Raw genomic sequence first — 22,862 nt, 5'->3', positions numbered from 1 at the left:
CACTGATGTACAACTTGGGTAAACCTCAGGTTTAAGATGGTTTGAATAAGGAAATTACTTGTATAAATCCATTAGCATTTGATTAAATTTAAGTGCCATTATTGTAAAGTTAAATCTCCTCTTCCAGTTGAGGGTCAGGGCAGATGACTTCATGAACACAAAAGGACAGGTTTTTTTTTTGCAACCATATCTAAGAATATAATACAATTTTTTCCCAGAGTATCTTACAATTCCCCAGTCTAGCATACAAGCCAAGAGTTTATGTGATGGCAGTTATATTCATAAAATTTTAGCAATCTACCTTATACTATTGGAGTACCTTTTTACAAGAAAACTAATATCTGAGAAATGAAAAAAGATTAAAAACAGTCAAATGCTCAGTCATAGGACTTGATCCAGTAATCAGTAATAAATCCTATCAGATGTATAAACTGAATGTTGTCACTAGACACACAAGGGCAGGGGGGTGGAGTGGAGGCACACTTTCAAGTGAATTACACAGGGTATTATTTGAAGAGCAAATCTGAAAGATCAAGATGTAGCCACTTGAATTTCACACCAGAAAGGTAGACGCTGACCAATCAAAATGAATACCTTAATGCCATAAAGTTATTTTCCCCACTTGATTAATCCTTTTACTCAGTATCTTGGCAAAGCTAATCAACTATCTGAACATGTCACACACTCACTTAGTCAAAACAGAGAATGTTGAAAATCTCCCTTAACTTACTATTTATAATTACAACATTCAATATTCTTCCAGTAAATAGAAAATAGTCCAAGAAGTATCTAACTTGTCGAGATTATTTGGAACTATCAACAACACATAGTCTCTCATTAATTTTAATCTATAAAAACATGAATAGGAAACAAAACAAAGAAGCCGCGCTTGCTGAAAGGAGAGTCAAATTTGTTCAACTAGGTTCCCCCCCACTCCCCATAAACCTAAAAAAGAAGCAGCACAATATGGTAGAGATGAAAAGAGCAAGTCAATGTAGTTCGTACTAGAGCTGAAATTTAATTTAACTGTTTTACACAAACTTGGGATTTTCAAACTTCCAACAATCCACATTTTTAAAAACATACTTTCTATTTCAGCGTATTTTAATATCCTGGTGGCAGTTGGCAGAGAGAATATTGGAACATGACCCTGATATTGCCTGTTAACTGAATTCTTCAGTAGAGGTAATCAGTGGCGCAATTCAGCCAGTTGTATCTGGTTTGGGTGAACTGGTGGCGGTGGGAGGCTCCGCCCACCCACCCAGACGTCATCACGTCCCATTTTTTATGCTCTGCGCGTGCGTGCTCACATTTGCGAACCAGTAGCGAATGTAAGTTCATTTCACCCCTGGAGGTAATCCTCGAGTTATAACAGGTAATTTAGTAGCTGTTCGAAGTTACAGCACCGAAAAAAGTGACCTAGGACCAGTTTTCAACATGGTCACATGATCAAAATTCGGACACTTGGCAACTGGCATGTATGTGTGACGGTTGCAGTGTCCCGGGATCATGTGATCACCTTTTGTGAGTTTCTGACAAGCAAAGTCAATGGGAAGCTAGATTCACTTAGGAACTTAACTTCAGATCTGCAGTGATTCACTTAACAACTATGACAAGAAAAGTGATAAAATGGGTCAAAACCACCTTAACAAATGTCTCACTTTTTGGGCTCAATTGTGGTTGAGGAATACTTGTACAAACAAAAGCAGAAAAGTACATTGAAACTCCATAATACATTTTGTCCATTACATTATGATACGGAGTGATATATCAATTTCCACTGTGTAATTCTACTTAAAAGGAAATAATACATGTACAATTCTAAATGTAAATTATTCAAAAGCAATGGGTAACAAATGCATACAGATAATCTTCACTTAATAATCACAACTGGGACCAACAATTCAGTTGTTGAGCAAAACTGTTTTTGAATGAAACCATGACTCTGTTTTTGGTTTTATTCCAGCTGTTCTTTGCTTTATAGACTTGCGAAGGTCAGAAATATGATGGTTGGTTGTAAAAAGTTACTTTTTCACCACTGGTGTAACTGTGAACAATTGCTAAATGAGGTAGTCACTAAATGAGGACTATCATTATTATATTAATCCAGATTAAACTGTCAACTTTTATACTGAATTGCAATACATTATAGCTCAATTAAAATAAATCAGAATTATTTTATTAAATCGAGCTCATTTTTTTCAATAGGTTTCTCATCTATCCTAGCATTAATTTTGATTCCAAAAATCTTAGCACCCTGGACTCAAACAAACATGATATTCTACATTATTTTATAAGGCCATCCATCTATAATAGGAAGCCAATAACGTACCAGAGTGTCTGTATCCTATTACAGTAAGTCTGCATCTTTTCCACTGGCCCAAAAAGAGGAAGCAGAAATGGCAATTGATCCTGATTACTTACACATTTTGTTTTTTTCAAATCACCTGGTTAAATATTTTTCAAATCATGATCAAAACAAACTAAATGCAACAAAGAGGAAAAAAATAAACCAGCAACCACAAAACGTGGGAGATGATTCATATAATATCCTATGATTGGTAATGGTGAACTTAATTCAATTGAGACAAAAAAGAAACATAGTGCTTCACAATTCTCATTTTTACAACACATGACTTTTCAAGAGCAGAGAAGCCGACTCATTTTTCGAATCCATTCCTCACTATCAGGAAGATAACTTGCCTTCCATTTATGTAAAATTATCCTCCTGACCCATGCCCAGACATGTTAGAGGCAAAGGTTATGAGGTGACATGCCCCGTGTTTTAGGACAGTAGTTCTCAATCTATTCTTCACCATGGACCCCCTTTAAATACTTTTTGTGACCATGGACCGTGGCCACAGATCACCGAGACTTAACTCAAGATTTACCTTATTTTTCAGACTGTAAGATGTTCATAAATATAAGCACCAAGATTTTTGGGAGCAAAACAAGAAAAAAAATCTGCCTCTGCCTTCCAGCATCCATCCGGTATTCATCTGGCCCGTTCACCACAGCCCATTTGCCGCCGCCGCCACTTGTTCGCTGTGGCTGCCGCAGCCAATTCTAAAACAGCCGCACCAACCCCCTCCCCACACCGCAATAGTCGTTGTATAAGATGCACAAACTTTTCCACCCATGTTTTGGGGGTGGGGTGGGAAGTGCGTCTTATACTCTGAAAAATACGGTAAATCATAATATTTCTTCAAGCCTTCACGACCCCCCCTCCCCGTGAGATCACAGTTCCCCAGAGGTCCGTGGACCACAAGTCGTGAATCACTGTTTTAGGAAGACATTAGGATCTGTAACTATAATATTTTCTTCCACAATTGTGATACAGATGACTTGAAGCCATCTGAATTAGAGCCTTCAAATTTTTAAAAATACCGCATGAAAAAAATCTAATGTCCAAACATTTTGAGATCCAAGAAACATGACTAATATTTTCTGATTAATTTCATTCTGAAATCATGAGAAATATGCTTAACAGTTCATTAGACATGTATCCACTGATTCTGTAAAATTGGATATTTCATTTCTTAATTTCATTCAGGGATATCGTGAATACAATCCTTACAAAACTGAATTGTTCTTTCCAAGCACTGTATCTATTAAGGATTCTAACATTATAAATGCTTTGGAAGCAACTAGATCAGGAATTGGTAACCATTTCCTGTATAGGAGAATCATGAAACTGCCTAAAAGAACCACCAAAATTTTCACGAACCAAAGAGACAAAGGATATCCTTGATGGACATTAAGGTATAAATTGATAGGTTGAGACAAATACATCTATAATAGTTCTAGTTGTTGGGTGAAAATAGCAAATTGAAATCGAGTGAACAAAAAAAATTCCTTTTTTCTTAGCATATACTTTCAATTTGAAGAGCTTTTCAATGTCCAATGAAATTAGAACAGTTAATTCCAATTTATCTGTTGCCACATCCCAAATATCAAGACAATTATTGCAGAAAGCTTGCTGGGTTTTTTTTTTTTAATAAATCAATTCTGAGATGGGTGGTTTATAGATGATATTACTTTTTGTAGCTTCCTGGCTAGCATTGCAGTTAGTATTTTTCTGTCCACATCAGTGAAAGTATTCGTCTATAACTTGCACTTTTAGTAGAATCCTTCTGTGCTGCGATATCATTGTACTGAAATAATTACAAAGGAAATACAGAGATTAAGTGGTTGATTATAGATCTCTAACAATCTATCTCTGTGCTTTACTTTAAAAATAAATTTACTTTTGCATCCCAGTTTCTTTTAAATTTCCCTGCATGATCAGTAAACCTGCGTGTGATTTGGAAGATTCTTAGTTTTTATTCTAGAGTGCATGCCTAACGTCGACAGATATAAAATGAATATACTTCTGGAAATTTAGTGCGCTCTATAGAAAGAAATATTGAAAGTGGCAAGGAAATTGCCTTTCAAGGAATTTTGCTTGCCATTTCTGATCTTCACAATAAGATTCGAAATGCTAAGTGGTGAGGTTGGCTTGTGGTTCAGTGGTTAAAGACTACTACATCACCTAAAGGACCACTTTTTCATTGAATAGGTTAGGTTAATATCTCTGGGTGTATCAGAAAGTAGCAACTCACCATGTGCCTTCATTGTGGGCAGGAGTAATAGCGGGAAACAATCAAACAACAAAAATCAATGCAAAGTTACAGGAAAAAAAACCCATTCAGAACATCTATCATGAAAACACTGTTGAAGGGGATAGGATTGAATATTTGCTTAAAAAAAACCCGTGTGTATTTATTACAAGGGTCATTTAAAGGAGATAATTACACAAGAACCAGTTTGGGACAATTAGGTGTCAATGGGTGCGAACATTTATGGACTGCAGAGGAGTCATGCAAATAACAGGCAACACAAAGGACACAATAATGTTGGTGTATCTCTGCCACCTCCTGTGATTCTCTACTATTTGCTGTCTTCAGCTCTCTTCTAATGACAACACAAAACCAACTATTTTACAAATATGTGATTTCTAGAGTTCTCAATGGCTGCCCGGCCCCTTCTAAAGCTAAGCAAGGATTTTTTGTAACTATGAAGTGCAGGCAATCTAACCTGACTCTCTGCTTTCCTCCTAAACTCTTCCTTTGAAATGGCAGACAGCAAGAAAACACGTAGAGGCATTCTTGCAGGAAACACCATGAACAGAAACTCTCTCACGCTACTTCCAGCCCTTCCTGAAGTCGAAGGGGTGTGAAACAGCTTGCGAAAGGCTTCCCTCGCCCTATTTCCTTTTCCACCCTGGTAAAAGTCCAGGAGGAAATGTTAACTGGAGGATACATAGAGCAAATCTTTAGCGGAATGAGGGCACGAGCAAACGTGCGTATGCACATGTGTGTGTGCGTGCACACGCACACACACACGTACACACAAGCCCTTCCACCTTGATTTTGTGGAGGAAGATGGAAGAGCTTGTATTACTGTAATAAAACTGTCATGTTGAATGCTTGGTTTTTTTATTTAAGATTGCTCTGCCTTCTTATGCATATTAGAGCGGTAGAAAATATACGACCCAGCTACTGTAATTAGGCCAAAATAATAGATATAATGATAATAGAAAAATAATGTGAAGAATAATATAAAGTAAAACAAGTTCTAAATCAAAATCACAGAATATGTTTATCCTGTACCCTTTTAGGAGAGATTTGGATATTTGAAAAGTAACTACTAATAATGGCATGATGAAGCTACCTTACTTCTTCCAACTGACTTTCAATACATCAAGGAAACATTTGCCAGATGGTATACATTTCAAGCAAATATTTTGCAGTGATATGCTGTTAGAAGAGGTGTTTCTTTAACTTTATTTTTCCATTATGCCCCTTTGCCAGAATCTCATTCACACTGATAAGAATCTCACTTCCCAAGTATTACCATTACAATAAAATCATTTTCTATTTAATACTAAATATGGAGAAATTACTTGGTATAAAACGAAAAGTCAATTATTCTGATTCTAGATGGTAATAGTGAGACCACACGTTTACTTTTTTCCTTTCCTTTTTATAGAATCACCTGAAAATCTGTTGAGAGACAAAACACATTGACACTTCCCTCCTAGCTTTCATTAATCTTGCAAAGTAAAATGCACTGGGACATCTCTGGCTCAGGATCACAGGTATTTTTTTTTCCTTCCAGCTCCAGTGAAAGTAACCAGTTTGGTAACCTTAGTTAAGGGAAGGGAAATTGCTTTTTTCCCCCTCCCCTCGAGCTGTTCACTTCTGCATAAGTAAGCAGGAAGTACAGGATCAAGCAATCGTTCTTCTAAAAAGGGGGTGGTGATGAACTAAATTTCCCAGAAGCAGAAAAGTTCAGCAGTATTTTGAAAGTGACCGGTTTTCTATTCTAACAGACTAGACAGATTGAGAAAAAAAAATCTAATGAAAACAAGTATAAATTCATGTGAGATGGAAGACAGGCAGTCTTTGCCTTAAAAAGTCCAATATTACAAATGGAGAATTCATAAAAAGAGCTAAAAGAAGATAGTATGGATATTAAAGTAGCGAGGTTATGCCCAATAATTTCTTGCTAATGAAATTCTTTTTTCGTTCTTTCACAGTTTGAAAAGTAGGTACTTTATCATACACTACGTTGTATGATATAACCCACTCTACTGTTCATGGAGAAAAGGAAACTGCATAGCAATAGCACTTAGACTTGTATACTGCTTCATAGTGTTTTACGTCCCTCTTTAAGCAGTTTACAACGGCAGCATATTGCCCCTAACAATCTCGGTTCCCATTTTACCACCTTGGAAGGATGGAAGCCTCAGTCAACCTTGAGCCGGTCAGGATCGAACTGCTGGCAGTCAGCAAAATTAGCCTGCAATACTGTATTCTAATCACTGCGCCACCACAGCTCTAAATCACTGTATCTTTTATCTGCTGTGAGATCAACATCAACAAAATTGACTTCAATCAGGAATTCCAGCAAAGAACTTTGGAATAAAGATGGAAGTCACACCATGGATCCTATTATTAAGTAGGATGGAAATGTATTCTGAGATCCTTTCCTGAAATTCTTGAGTTAGTCAGCCGATCACCCCGTAGCAAAGTAATCTGTAGGCTTCAAAGAAAGAGCCAGCAGAGGATACTCTCTACGATTTTAACCAAGCATTATTATACCATGGGAGTGTACAAAGGTTATACAAGCACATTCTCAACTTGATCTACTTATTTTAAAGTTTCTAAAACTATCTGCTAATTCATAAGGGACTCCAGGCAATAACAAACAAACAGTATTGCAACAATGAAAATAAAACCACCAACATAAAACTGAGAAGCACGGCTGTTTAACTAGTAATCAATGCATATAATTTAACTGTCCAAGGTGATAAAAACACTTTAGCCTAGCAAATATAGATTTATTGCTGGTCATACATTCTTCAAAAAGTCATCTGAGGATACATCCACACTGCAATCATGGATACATATACAAAATATTGTAGTATTTTAAGTTGCACATATAAAGAGATGCAGAGCTTGGGTGAGAAATTTCTAAAATAACAATCAATGAAATAATGCTCCCTGTAAAATAGTAATTCTCATCAACATGTTTTAATACATTGTGGAGAGATCTTGCTCTTTTATTATTATTTTTATTTTATAAAGAGGACTAAGCTGCTGTATAAAGTAATTTACTTTTTCTAAAGCCTTTGCAACAACAAGAGTGACAAATCGGCACAATCCAATTATGACCTCTTGGCTGGCCAGAAGATGGCAACTGAGAGCAAACTACACAGTAACTGTTCACTTGCTGTATTCTTCCAATGTATTTTTTAGAATATTTTTTAACATCTCGCCTTTATTATTATTTATAAATAACTGAAGGCACTGAACATGCCAAAACTTCTTCCTCTCCCTATTTTCTCCACAACAATCTTGTGAGGTGGGTTGAGCTGAGTAAGAATGCCTGGCCCAAAGTCACCCAGCTGGCTTTCGTGGGCAGACTGTAACTCAGTTTCCTGGTTTCTAGTCTGATACCTTCACCACTGGATCAAAATTGATCTCTACCAATCTCTAAGGGTTTTAATCTTGTAGACCAATCTAGAAAAGCTTTATTTGGTAAGATACCTTTTTAAAAAGTTATCTTACCAAATAAATACAGCCTGATTTAGCTGCAAAACAATTCCCTGTGTATCAACGTCACAGATACGGCTGAGAAAGCAAGTAGACTTTTTCTTCTATTTAGACGTTTTACAGCTAATCAAGCTATAAGTTACATATAGCAAAGCCTTGTAATGGCTCTGTTTGAAAATGATAGGGTGTTGTGGCAGGAGTAGGTTGCTACTGACATTACTGCCGGTTCAGTGCAAAAAAACACTTTGCTCCGCGTGCGTGCGCGTTTACACCAAAAAAGTTATGTGCATGCGCAGATCATTAGAAAAGGGAAAACAAATGACGTTTCTGCAATGGAGATTGTTCTGCGCATGTGCAGAACCAAAAACCAAGATGGCGCCACCGACAATAGAACCGGTTCGGGTGTGTGGGCGGCCAAGTTACTACCTATTCGGCCGAACCGGTAGGAACCCACCTCTGCATTGTGGATTAATTTTCAAAGGTAATCCAAGAAGAAACAAAAGAAGAGAGGTAGGAATACTAGCACATATCATTTGAGCCTGTTCCAACAAATGAAGGCTGTGCTAATTTGTAATAAGATATATAACGTGATTCACATTTGCACATAATATTTAACTTATTTTGGTGGCAGAGTTAATGGCAGATTTATGTTAATTAAAAGGACTCATTAGTTTGTGATTTTCTCCTAGACTAGTCCAACCTTAGCGGTGCTATAAAGTAGACTTTTCTTATATATCAACACAATGAATGTTTTCTCTAACACTGCAATTATACATTTGAAATTGTTGATTTTCTGTGAAGTTCCCACTGCATATTATCCTCAAAATGTCAAAAATATTCGAATTAAATGCTGCAGTATAAAGTTACAACAATATCAGATTAACTCAGCAAACTTACTATTTATGAGTATGTGGCTCAAGTTTAACTATTTAGATTAGGGATGGGGAAACTATGGCCCCCTTATGATCTGTGGACTTCAACTCCCAGAATTCCTGAGCTATTATATCAGCAGTAACACAGAATCTTTCCACTGTTTTCTTCTTCTAATATATCAGTAAAATTAATTGTAAGAAAAGCTGTACTTACTACTGAGCACAGTCAATCAATTGATATTCATTAGATCTTTCATAGCATGCTTTCACACCTTCATCTTGCCAAAGTGTTTTTGTATGTTCATAGAATTCCTGAAAGCAAAAGAAGAAGAAAAGGAACACATAAAATGCAATATGCAACCACCGATAAAATAAAATACTAAATGGCAAAGTTTCAAGTTATTTTCAAATGGGTTTCTACATTAACCAAATGTATCGCCATTGATTTAGCTGATAGTTGATAAATAGTAATAAATATTTATGAAATATGTTTTAAAAGCTCCTTTTACTTAGGCAAAATTTCTATATTCTAATTCAATATTTGAACTAAGTCACTTTTGGCAATTACGGTATGCTGTATTTGTTCAACTTTAGCAATTTACTTTGTGCCTTCATATAAGCTTCCTACAAGATACAATGCAAAGTAAAACTTAGAGTAATCGGACATAGAAGAGAAGCATTATTTGTTTTTCTGTCATTCCATGCTCAATGACTTGTGATATTAAAGTGTTGGGATTTCAAGAATTTTCAAATAAATTTCAAAAATGTAGAAATCTTCATTTCCTTTTTTTAAAAGTATGAATACTAGAACCTTAAATAATGTTCACTGAAGCTATTACATTAGTCTTTCTCCCTATACTCATAGATTAATAAATTTATTTTCCTCACTCAGAGGAAATAACAACCCCACTCATGAGGACACAGCAAGCTGCTAACTCAGAACCAAATATGTATTTTTTCAAATTATTAAGTCTATTGTATGTTTAACAGATCTTTTTTAAAAATACTTTTTAAAAGTATGTTGCAACTATCAAAGTAGTTAAGAAAGTTCCAAAGAGCATTTCTTAAACACCGTTCACTTGTATTGACTTGTTTTGGAATCTATTTTAAATTACTGAAGTAAAGTACTGGAAATTCAGGTTCAACACACACACGCACAAACACACACACAACTAAACAAAGCCCAGAGTTCTCTGGCAAAGACTACAATAATAAAATACAGTGAAGTTATGTGAACTTTCTAACACCTTCAACCCAATATTCATACAACAAAGAATTCAAGAAAGAAAATGTTATCTGTGCCAAATCAGGCAATTCCCCATTACCAGCACTTCCTATATTCTCATGATGCCTTAGTGCAGTTTTTTAAAAAACTTTAAGATGTGTGAACTTCAACTCCCAGAATTCCCCAGCCAGTAGGAGTTGAAGTCCACACATCTTAAAATTGCTGAGTTTGAAAAACATTGCAGTCACATGAGATGTGCAAACAGTGGTAAATGAGGGGCTGTTTGCCGAGGGCTCAGAATGTAATCATGCAACCGCAGGGGGAGATGGACATAGGAATTTTGAATCTGGGTCATTTTGGGGGATCTATCCTAATTTTGAACAATTCTGCTCCTTCTATGGGACATGACTTCTCTTCAGATATATGAAGGCAGAGATCATGTTTCTTTACCTTTTTCCTTTCTGCACGCCGAACACACCAAATATTTCCAATTATTCCCCCTAAGGTTTTCTTTCCAGTTTTTTTATCTTGGTTCTTCTCCTCTGATTCTACTCCACGTTAATATATTTTTGAAAATGCAATGGCCAAAACTAGGTGCAATGTTCTAGGTTGGTCTGATCAATGGAGAACAGGGAATTGTTTCTTTTGATCTTGGAGCTGTTATTGCTGGTGATGAAGTCTAGTTTCCTTTTGGTGAAGCTGCATTAACACTATTGGTTGATGTTCAACAGTTGATCCAACCAAACATCCCAGATTCTTTCTGCATTTACTGCTCCCTAATATTCCCCCCCTATAATTATGCCTTTTGGTTTTTTAAAATCAATTGCATTTATCTTTCCACTTATCTCTAATGCATATTCATCTTGCCCATTGCCCCGGCCCACTTTTTTATCACCCTTTTTACTATGATCTCATGGGAGATGGTGTTGAAAGCTTTTCTGAAATCGCAGTATACAATGCCCACTATATTCCATAGTTAACTGAATTGGTCACTCTATCAGAAAAACGAATCAGGATGCTTTGGCAGATCTTCTTTCCAATAAACCCATGCCGGCCTCTGCCAAGCAATGCATTCTTTCCCAAATGCTTACAAATTGACTATTTTATAATCTGTTTTTGCCTGGTACTGATACCAAGACAATCAGTGTAGAAGTTGGCCAGGACCCTTTTGAAGATAAGAGATGTTTGCCCTTTTCTAATTCTATGGCAGTGCACTTGTCCTTCTGGATTTCTCAACCATTACTGAAGGGGCTCCGAGATGACATCCACAATGTAGCAGCAATCAATTCATGAAAATATAGTTAGGGTAACCTAAGTATATTACATGAAATGATTGCTGTTGCATCGAAGACCCTTGAAGGATCAGTATAGAGTTTAATATTGCTGCAAAGGATGCGTTTCACAAAATACTTATTTATTGATATCCCTCAAACAAACAACTCAAGGCGGTGAATATATCCAGCACATGTTCTTCCTCCTATTATCCTTACAACAACAACCACCTTGTGAGGTGGATTGGGCTGAAAGAGAGTGAATTGGCCCCAAGTCACCCACCTGGCTTTCATGGCTAAGGTGGGACTTGAACTCACGGTCTCCTTCTTTTTAGCCCAGTGCCTTAACCACTAGACCAGGGGCCAGCAACCTGGAGCTCCATGTGGCTCTTTCATCCCTCTGCGGCGGCTCCCTGTTGCTCAAAATACGTGTCACAACCACCAATGTGCAACATTCACCAGCACACAATTTACTGAGCTTTTCGACCCCCAGTAGGCCAACCATGGATAAATCCAAGAAAAGAAAAGTTTCAGAGGAAAACAGAATGTTTAATTCAAATACATGTGTTAGTTTTGTGGCCACTCAGGAAATTGTCAGGCACTGGAAGGATTTTGAAGCTCCCGGTGTTTTCTTTTCTGTGGGAAATGGGTCCAAATGGCTCTTTGAGTGTTTAAGGTTGCCGACTCCTGCACTAGACCAAGCTGGCTCTCCTAATAGCTCTCTCAAGAGAGCTAATGACAGATGACTGCAAAGAATATAAATCCTTACATTCTCCACCAGTCAGTTAGAAATGAAGAAGCTTCTTGGATGAGAAGCGAAATGTTTTCAAAGGAAAAGTCAAAGAAGTCCATTTGCCTTTTGGAAAAGCAGTTTTAGGACATTGTTGTCTTCATATTCTTACCTTTTGTCTTTTGCACCCTTTGGTAACCTGAGTTCATTCAGTGTGATCCTAGATTATCCCTAAATTGACTAACTTTTCTCTTTTTAATTCTGACATCTATCCTTTCTGTTTTCAGATATTCACTAAGTTTCTGGTGCGGTAATATTGCTTTTTCCTCCTTCTGTTTTTTCTTTTATCTGTGAATTATACAATTATTTCTAATACGTTTTTAGTATCTTTTAGAAATGCTCACCTATTTTGAGCTCCTTTTCCCGTTTGTGTCTTGATAAAGAATTTTATGCATCATTGCTTTGAATAAATTAAAATCCACTTCCTCTATATTGAACTATTTTCGATTTTAGTTTCCCTTAAAATCAAGATTTCCAGTATTTCACTGTCACCTTGTTGTTTCTTCCATTTATTAACCAAGTCCCCTTACTAATTGCTACCATCTGAAGGAGACAATTACCAGAAGCAAAACTCAGGAAATTTCTGGATGGATTGTGTTTAGCTTTTTATCTCCTATCAGATATTGGGATAATTAATATCCTGATAGCAGCATCTCTTTGGAGCATCCAGAAACAATTTGCTTCTGGAAAAATATCTCTCTTCTATTTCCTTGATTGGGGAAGTAGCAGTAGATTCAAACAGGGGATTTAATGCATTTGAGTTTGATGTGCTATTGATGTGTAATGTGGTTTCACGCAATGCTTTCTCCTTTGTTACTCAATTCCAAGTAATTAAAGCACAAAAACAAAACAAAAATGAAACTGTTTGAATGCTCCACAGGAGGAATCTTTCCTTGATGACATTTTATTGGGAATCAATTACTTAACTGACTAAGCAGAAATCAGAAGTTTGAAATCAGAACCATAGCCAAAATACTTGATCAATGACAATACCATTTTGCTTGATGTTGTTAATCTGAACTATAACCCAGCAACTGTTATGCTATCTTTTTAATGTGGTTATTAACTTTCCACGTGGGATGGAAAAAGAAACTAAGTCCACTCTTTGAACTTATTGACTGAGATTTCAAAACAAGGACCTACAATCAATACTAACGTTTACTGGATTATAGACAAGTGCCTAACAAATGAACCACATGAGTTAGCCGTCCATTCTGCAGTCTTTCACTCCAAATTAAAATCCAATGCAAATCAATTTAAACATAGTTTGGGCATTACTTATCCTGATATATGTTATGGTTTAACCTTAAGTGACAAATTAGATAAGGTGTATCTAATTTTCTTGGTAGGAATTGGCTTTTATTCCATGAAAGTACAATTTAAATAAATGTCCCAGTAGCATGAGATGATTGCTTGTATATTGCCACAAAAGAGGAAATCCACCCCAAAGGAACAAGAAAAAAACAAACAATTTGTATCAAATGTATGGTATGTGAATGTAGGCATATAGAATAACACATAACAATATCTACTTTTAATTAAACAGAAATAAACCTCATTATGTGATCTATGTGCCGGCTTAATTGTCTATCAATTAACTGCTAATAAGGTAAAGGTTCCCCTTGCACATACGTGCTTGTCGTTCCTGATTCTAGGGGGCGGTGCTCATCTCCGTTTTAAAGCCGAAGAGCCAGCGCTGTCTAAAAACGTCTCCGTGTTCATGTGGGCGGCATGACTAAACACCAAAGGTGCACGGAATGCTGTTACCTTCCTACCAAAGTGGTCTTTATTTTTCGACTTGCATTTTTTACATGCTTTCGAACTGCTAGGTTAGAAGAAGCTGGGACAAGTAATGGGAGCTCACTCCGTTACACAGCACTAGGGATTCGAACTGCCGACCTTTCTGATTGACAAGCTCAGTGTCTTAGCCACTGAGCCACTGCGCCCCTTTAACTGCTAATAGACAACTACAAAACCTCCATCTCACTTTGAGCAGGCCTTGAAGAAAGACCATCTTTGGTCAGAGAACAGACCTCAGAGAATGGGCGATGCTCTCAAAATTGTTCCACTTCTTTCAAGCAAAGAGAATACAGGTTAGTCTTCAACTTTTGACCATTCATTTAGCGACTATTATAGTGGCACTGAAAAAGTGACACAATGAGTCCTCACATTTATGGGCATCGCAGCATCCCCATGGTCATGCGATCAAACTTTGGCTGTTTGGCAACTGACCCGTACTTACAAGGTTGGCATCATTCCCCGGGTCAGATGATCACCATCTGGGACTGACTAGCGAAGTCAGTGGGGGAAAGCCAAATTTGCTTAACCGCCACATAATTCACCTAACAACTGCACTGATTTGCTTAATGAGCATGGCAGAAAAGGTCGTAAAAATGGGGGTGACTTACTTAACAGCCACCTTGCTTAGAAGTTCTGGTTGCAATTGTAATCGTTAAGTTGAGGACTTCCTGTATGCTGCCATGCTATGATGAGATATATTACATGAGGCTCCTCACCCAAATGCACATGGTTTCTCGTTTAGATCCTCACCTAAAACTTCGTTCCCTACCCCACAGCAAACAGAAAATATTGTACACTTGTACGAACGTGGCGCAGCAAGATGAGGAGAATTCAAGACAGTGGTGGGATATGACTGGTACAGGCATACTGGTGCCTGTTGTGAGCACCAGGTACCGTTCCGACACGGTGCTCCGGAGGGCCCACCCGCCCTACCTCTATTTGAGCCGATCGGGCCATTTGCGGACAGGCATGGGCCAGATCCAGCCCCCGGACCTTGAGTTTGACACCCCTGCTCTAATGTTTACAATTCAGCAAAAAAGGATCTGAAGTCAAATTTCTGGATTTCATTTTGACTGAGGACCAGTTAGGGAACAGGTGAACAGAAACTTCTGTGTATAACATCGTTTATGGAAAGCTGAAGCAACATTTCTGATACACCCAGCTCTGCCAGTAGTTCATAGTTCTTACAGGCTTCCAAGCTCTTCAGCAAAATAATGAGGAAGTTGTAGAAACTTCCTTGTTCCTCCTGTATGCTGAAAAAAAAGGCAAAATTGCTTAGGGATATGAGGAAAGCAGCAACAGCAACCGAGAGGCCTAGAACGAGAGTCTCTAGCAAATTGTTGCAACATGCCCCGTCCAGAGGTATCACCTCTTCAAGAAGCACTTCATAGATATTTATGACAGCTATGCAGCCGTAATTCTACTTTTATCTCTGCAAAAATATACTGTGGGGTGGTATGAAAATTAACAGCAGCTTATATTTGACAGTGTCTACAAACGTCTTGGAAAGAAAAATATGGTTTATGCGCCTCTGAGGGAAGAAATTTATTTTTGCAACATGGCATTCATGAAATGGACCTTTTGGGGCGATAATGCCAAAGACAAGATGCTGGACTGTTCTTCAAAGTGTCCTTACAGACAAACCTCTAAGGCAGGAGTGTCAAACTCAAGACCTTGGGGTTGGATTCGGCCCACAAGGTGCTTAGATCTGGCCCACGGGGCTGCCCTGGAAGCAGCCAACGACCGCCCCGTGTTGCTTCTGCCAGCAAAAATGGAACTCACTGGGCTGCCCACGGCCCTCTCGAGCTCCATTTTCACTGGCAGAGGGTTGCAGGAGGCCATCACAGCAGGAAACAGAGATCGTGAGAGCTGCACACAGCCTCCTGAGCTCCATTTTTGCTGGCTGGCAGAGGGTAGCAGGAGGGCGTTTTCACTGGCAGAGCGCTCGTCCGCCCACAGGCGCCTCCGGCACAAATGATGTTGAACTGGCCACACCCACCCAAGCTCTCCAAAGTCAAACCCAACCCTGATGCGGCCCTCAATGAAATCGAATTTGACACCCCTGCTCTATGGAGTTTCAAATATAAATTGAAAATGCTGATGGCAAATCAAAAAGAAATTGAAAGGGTTTGGAAGGAGCTTTCTTCAAGGCCACTGGTCTTGTCAAATACTCCTATAAACTCCAGAACAGCATTTCTAACTCTTTCCAGCTTCTGGGTATGCGAACGTCAATTCCCAGAATTCTTATCAACAGCTCTGTTAGCTATGGAATTCTGGGGTTTGACGTCCACAAAGTTGGGAAACAATGCTCTAGAAAATCTAAATGAGCCTAATACATTACATTGGCACAATCCTTGAATGTGGAATCTGAAACCATGATGAAGAACAAGCTGTTCTAATAAACCATGAGAAATCAATTAGAAGTCAAAAAAATAATAAAACAAAACAAAAACGGCAAGATTAGACAAAACTCAGGATATAACTAAATTTTCAGCCAGTGACCAAAGGGGGAAAAACATGAGACGGTTAAATAGATTTCAGAGGGCAAGAAAAACCATGTTCTGGGACCTATAAATTAAAAGTAGACAACTTTTCCCCCTGGTTCTAAACCGCCAGAAGTTTAAAAACAGTGATTGGCCATGCAAAACGCTTCTGCATATTTCAATACGCTGAATTTAAAACTGTCTAATCCAGAGAAGTACAGGTAATCCTTGATTTATGACCATAATTGAACCCAACATTTCCGCTGCTAAGCAAGACAGTTAAGTGAGTTTTGCCCCATTTTATGACTTTTCTTGCCACAGTTGATAAGTGAATAACTGAATCAGGTTTCCCCACTGACTTTGCTTGTCAGAAGGTTGCAAAAGGGGATCACATGACTCCAGGACACTGCAGCCGTCATAAATACATGCCAGTTGCCAATTGTCCAAATTTTGACCACGTAACCACAGGGAGTCTACAACGGCCGTAAATATGAAAAAGGGTTGTAAGTCGCTTCCCCCCCCCCAGTGCTGTTGTAATTTTAAACAGTCACTGAATGAATAGGTGTAAGTTGAGGGCTACCTATCTTGAAGGGGCCTAAAGATGCTTATTTTCCTTGTTTCCACTTTCTAACTCCCCATTTAGATGATCAAGCAGTCATTCTCAGTAACAGAAATAAATATGAGTGTCTCATGAGTTTTGTAAAATGATGAATTCAGTAAAAAAAGAAAGAAACTCAAATAGATTTTTCAGTTTTAAGGAAGCAACACATTCCACCTTGGAGATAAATGACAGATCTTGTACAGAATTAGGTAAAGCATCAGATGCCTTTCCTTATCAAAGCACTTGTCACATTAAAAACAAGTATTCCTAAAATCTATGACACAAAGCACAATGTAGAAAACACTGAATACTATAGTAACATGTTTCAAAATGTGTGTATTTTGGAAGAAAAAGCCTTAAAATGGATACTTTCTGAGCAGATATAATAATGGCTGCTTGGGGTTGTCTACACACAACGCAATGACTTTTCTAATCTGATGATTCTCTGCAATGCTGTTCAAGAACAACTCTCTGACAAAACCTTTTGTTGCTCAAGGCACACAATAGCAGCCTTAAAGATCCAGCTCACCCTGATTTCAGGACACTTGCTAAAATGAATGCCAGAAAAGGAAGAACCATCTTCCTGTTAATTGCTGCCTTATATATTACTAGCCACGCCAACACCCAAGTGGCAGTTGGAACAGAATTCTTTTCAGATGGGGAGGGGGAGTAGAACGTCTAACTTCTTAGCATCAGATCGTGTTAATAATATTAAAAATACTAATGATCTGATGGTCATTTTGAAAAATCCCTTCTTAGAGAGCACCTAGAAGCCAAGAGGAACAGAGGCATGCAGAGGGTTTGGGAGGCCTGTAGAATGCTCCTGGGGGCTAGGAAGGGCAAAAATAAGCAAAAATGGTCCTTTTCCCATGAAAATGGGCCCATTTTATGCAAAAAGCGAGGCATGTAGAGAGTTTGGAAGGCCTGTAGAGTGCTCCTGAGGGCTAGGGAGGGCAAAAACGAGCAAAAAAGCCCCCCCTTTTGCAAATATAGGGTGTACAGAGAGTTTGGAAGGCCTGCACAATGTTCCTGGGGGCTTGGGAAGGCAAAAATACCCCATTTTGTGCAAAACAGGCCCATTTTCACTCGTTTTTGCCCTGCCCAGTCCTCAGGAGCACTCTACAGGCCTCCCAAACCCTCTCCACACCCCATATTTACAAAACACAGGTCCATTTTTCACTCGTTTTTGCCCTCTCCAGCCCCCAGGAGCATTTTGCAGGCCTCCCAAGCCTCTGCGCATCCATTTTTGCAAAAAATGGAATGCGCGGGGGCGGGGTCTCGGGCAGCCAAAAATGCTGTATTCAGTGTATAAGATACACCCAGATTTTCAACCTCTTTTTTGGGGGGAAAAGTTGCATCTTGTACTCCAAAAAATATGGTATATAGATTAATTGCCATTACATCGTTTTCCACTCCTATTTGACCACACCGACAGATGTTCTCCATGGTATCCATTCTTAAACTCATTGGATTGAATTGAGCAGAATGATTATGACTTTGCACTGGAAATATATACACTAACACATCTTGCATCTCATGACTAGAGTCCCAATTTAGGCAACTGGGTACCTAGTTCAGGTTTGGGTACTGAATATATGAAGAAAAGAGTGAAAACCCCAAGGGCCTTAATATTTATTTTGGTTTAGGATTTAAGCCATAATTTAGAACAGCTTCATTTCAGCAATGTTGTTATTTCATCTACTTTTAGAACATGCCCTGAACATTTTTCTTGTGCATTCAAAATTTTATAGACTTCAAATTGCCTTGATTCAATAATCTTTCTAGCCTAGCAGATGTAGGTTTATAGTAAACCAAAGATAACGTTTTCTGGGAATCTGTGATGCTTGCAATATTTCAAACTTGACTCTAAATAACTTTTAAGGGCATTACCCCAGTATACTTCTATTATTCCGGCAAACAATTCTGCATAGGATTGCAACTGAGAAAATCTTATTCATATATAGGCATATTTTAAATTATTTGGTTTGGGGAAAAGAAAAAAAGATGTTTTAAGTGCTAACCCAATCCTTCCCCAAGTTATTATTGATCCATTGGACAATACGTCTCCTTTATTACTGTTCCTTTCTTGTATAGATGGTATCAAAACAACTTAAAACATTTTAAATTAATTATTCTGGTACTAAAGGTGCTTTTTCAAGAGGCAACTGAATTTTCTCGTTTTTCTTTGAAGAAGTTTCACTTCTCATCCAAGAAGCTTCTTCAGCTGTGAAGAAGCTTCTTGGATGAGAAGCAAAACTTCTTCAGAGAAAAATCAGAAAGTCCCGTCAGGAATTCTCCACTATCCTGTCAGAGCGGAGGAAGCTTCTTGGATGGAAAGTGAAATGTCTTCAAAAGAAAAAACAAGGAAGTCAAGTTGCCTCCTGAAAAAGCACTTTTAAGACAATCATGACTGGATGACTGAGACGTTTAGCTAAGCAAAGGAAAACTGAACTATAACAGCAGATCTTACTTTATTAGGTTATAGTTCTAAACCTCACATTGATCAAAATAACTCAACATAATCACTCAATGAATAAGGAAGAAATGATGAACACTTGTTATAGAAAGTAACTGGACAGCTTAAGGATTTCTTTGGTTAACCTTAGTCAAGTTTCATTGTATATATTCTTACTTAGGGTTCTCCAGGCTTAGGAAGATCAATATTGAATTTAAAATCAAATTTGGGGAGATATTTTACTTCACATTCCAGTGAGGTTTCCATAGCTCAACAGTTCAGAAATTGGAATTACTCTGCAGTATCTGTAGTCTTTATAGTCTTCCTGGTATTCAAATCAACACACTGATGGAAGTAAATAGTTCTAGGCTGCATCAACAGAGGGATAGAATCAAGATCACGTGAAGTGTTAATACCACTTTATAATGCCTTGGTAAGGCCCCACTTGGAATACTGCATTCAGTTCTGGTCGCCACAATGTAAAAAAGATGTGGAGACTCTAGAAAGAGTGCAGAGAAGAGCAACAAAGATGATTAGGGGACTGGAGACTAAAACATATGAAGAACGGTTGCAGGAACTAGGTATGTCTAGCTTAAGAGAAAGAAGGACCAGGGGAGACATGATAGCAGCGTTCCAATATCTCAGGGGCTGCCACAAAGAAGAGGGAGTCAAACTATTCTCCAAGGCACCTGAGGGTAGAACAAGAAGCAATGGGTGGAAACTAATCAAGGAGAGAAGCAACTTAGAACTGAGGAGAAATTTCCTGACAGTTAGAACAATTAATCAGTGGAACAGCTTGCCTCCAGAAGTTGTGAATGCCCCAACACTGGAAGTCTTTAAGAAGATGTTGGATAGCTATTTGTCTGAAACGGTATAGGGTTTCCTGCCTAGGCAGGGGGTTGGACTAGAAGACCTCCAAGGTCCCTTCCAACTCTACTATTGTATTGTATTGTATTAAATACAATCAACCATCCAGTCTAGTGCCTAATTCAAACCATACAGAAGGTTGACTAGGCAGAAATAGGCAGAACAAACAGAATGGAGATAACACCATTCTCCACTGATACTTACCAAAAAGCAGCCTATCACAAAACAAGGTCTCGTTATCCACCATACAATCCCTCAGTATTTAAATTTCCCACAACTCTAAGCATATTACTGCAGATATGAATACTCTACTTGGAGAACTTTCCACCTTTCATATTGATTTATGTGTTCTGCTGGTGAGAACAGATACACTCTACTTTCTGGTGAGTATGGGAGTAGAAGATATTCATTCATTCGCTTGTTTGTTTGTATTTAATATTTCTTAACCATTTCTTTCAAAGAGAGGCTCTAAGAACAGTGATGGCTAACCTTTTCTGGAGCGAGTGCCCAAAGTGTGCACCCAAACTCCCAAAATGCAATGCACGCATGCACATGTGGCCCCCCGCCCCCTGCACATCCATAGCAGAGGCCCAATGACAAATTGGCCAGTGGGAGGTGCACGCGCAGTGGAATTAAATTGGGGCGATAGCTCGCATGCCCTCAGAGAGGGCGCTGAGTGCCACCTGTGGCATGCGTGCCATAGGTTCGCCATCTGGGTTCTTAAGCAGTATTAAACTAAATATTGTTAAATATGAAGTTAAAGTAATGCTAAATGAAAATCAAGGTTCAGCCAGTCATTTGTGCAATAACTGCAAGCAGGAAATAGGACAAAATAAATCAATTGAGAAACTCCTGAAGGGGAAAAAGAAAAAAATACCAAAGAAAGAAAGATGAAAGATAATGTCCATGTTTGGAATAAGGTCATATTAATACCAGCATGAAGACAACGGAGGTGTTACAGAAACACAGGCAGGAAAATAGTCCTGCTTCTGTTGAAACAGCAGTCACACTGCAGGATCTTTTAGATTTTCCAAAAGTCACAAATAATAAGGACAACCTGTACATGTCAAGCCACAGGCATGATGGAGTCATTCGGACTTAGCCAAAAAATAACCGTTCACCTAGTGGCTACTGATGTTAAGCAAGAATTATCTCGTGGAGATGAAGGAGGGAAAGATTTCTTTTGCCTGGGAATCATTTTTCTCTTCTAGAATAACACTGTGCAATGACCCCTGATACGTTCTGGCAGCGAGGCCAGCCAATGTTGTGGGTGTACTGCAGCAGGAGCTGCTGGCCGTATTGTGGACAACACCTGCAGGAGTCTCAATTACAAAATAATGCTGTTTCAGTGCTAGGAAAAATACAGTGTATTTCCAACAGCATTTCTCCAAAGGAAGGTCTCCTGATACAAAGCAATGGCTCTGCATTTATTATGCTATAAACAGACTCTAGAAAAGAGGCACTCGGAATAGACATAGGCAACACTGTAAAATAAAAACAGAAAGCAGACTTGGCATTTTGAGAGCTTGTTGTTTACCGGTGGCAGTTTAAGATAGCAATGGTGCTTTTTTTAAGCTTGCGCGCGCACACACACACACACACACAATACTGAAAGGTGTGTGCACAGAAGTTACACAACACTGCTGTTAAACAAGAGATCCAATTTCGTTAGGACAAAGTTCAGGGCCCCATGAAACTGTTTTTTACAACAGTAATGTTAAATAGGTCATTGCCTAGTAAACCTTACAAATAAAGGTCAGAATTAGGCTATATTCTGAAAAGACCTGTCTTTCTCACATACGCCTCTTCGTTTTTTCCTAAAGCCAAGTGTGACACCTAAACCTCAGTTGCAAACCTTTCTTATATAAATGTAGCTGTTACATTTACTCTCTACTGAGATTAGCAATTCAATTATATTTCACTTGGAGCGCAAGATATACCTGCTGAGGTCACAGCCACAACACAGCAAGATCTTGGAAAGATGCTTTTAATATCAACAGAGGATAATATTTGTAGCTGAGGGTTGAACTGTAGGGTCCTTGGTGCTCTCTGAGCTTACTTATTTTCCTGTGAATGTTTCATTACCCAACTAGATAACATTATCAGTGCCAATGATGCATTGAAGAAGTTACCTAATTGGGTAATGGATTGTCTGCAAGAAAACAACTAAGTTCAGAGAACATCAATCAGCAACATTTTTATTATTGGTTGGCCAGCTAATGGCTAAAAAACCACTACCTGTCACTCTACCTCTTTTTCTCCTCAAAAACTATTTATTACTTCCTACCAGCTCAATAATGTTTGCAGTAGAATGGCCAGAAGTATCATTAATAAATAAATAATAAATACCATAGAGCATTTTTTTCTAGCATGGCGAGTTGGAACTATTTCTTTCTTTG

The 22,862-nt window shown here is 38.4% G+C and overlaps 1 protein-coding gene across 4 annotated transcripts in view; it reads right to left on the bottom strand.

Annotated features, from left to right (window-relative positions):
• Positions 1-22,862, bottom strand: part of GNAS (GNAS complex locus) — a 241,776-nt gene that overhangs the window by 41,424 nt on the left and 177,490 nt on the right. For all 4 annotated transcript variants that reach the window (XM_081948387.1, XM_081948389.1, XM_081948388.1 and 1 more), the window contains one exon: positions 9,186-9,283. In XM_081948387.1, the coding sequence (XP_081804513.1) occupies positions 9,186-9,283 (98 nt within the window). The remainder of the gene's footprint in view (positions 1-9,185; positions 9,284-22,862) is intronic.

Source organism: Natrix helvetica (genome assembly GCF_964273705.1).
Source record: "Natrix helvetica genome assembly, chromosome: 3".
NCBI classification, from domain to species: domain Eukaryota; kingdom Metazoa; phylum Chordata; class Lepidosauria; order Squamata; family Natricidae; genus Natrix; species Natrix helvetica.
Note: the sequence above shows the minus strand (reverse complement) of the source record. Positions and strands in the feature narration are given on the sequence as shown.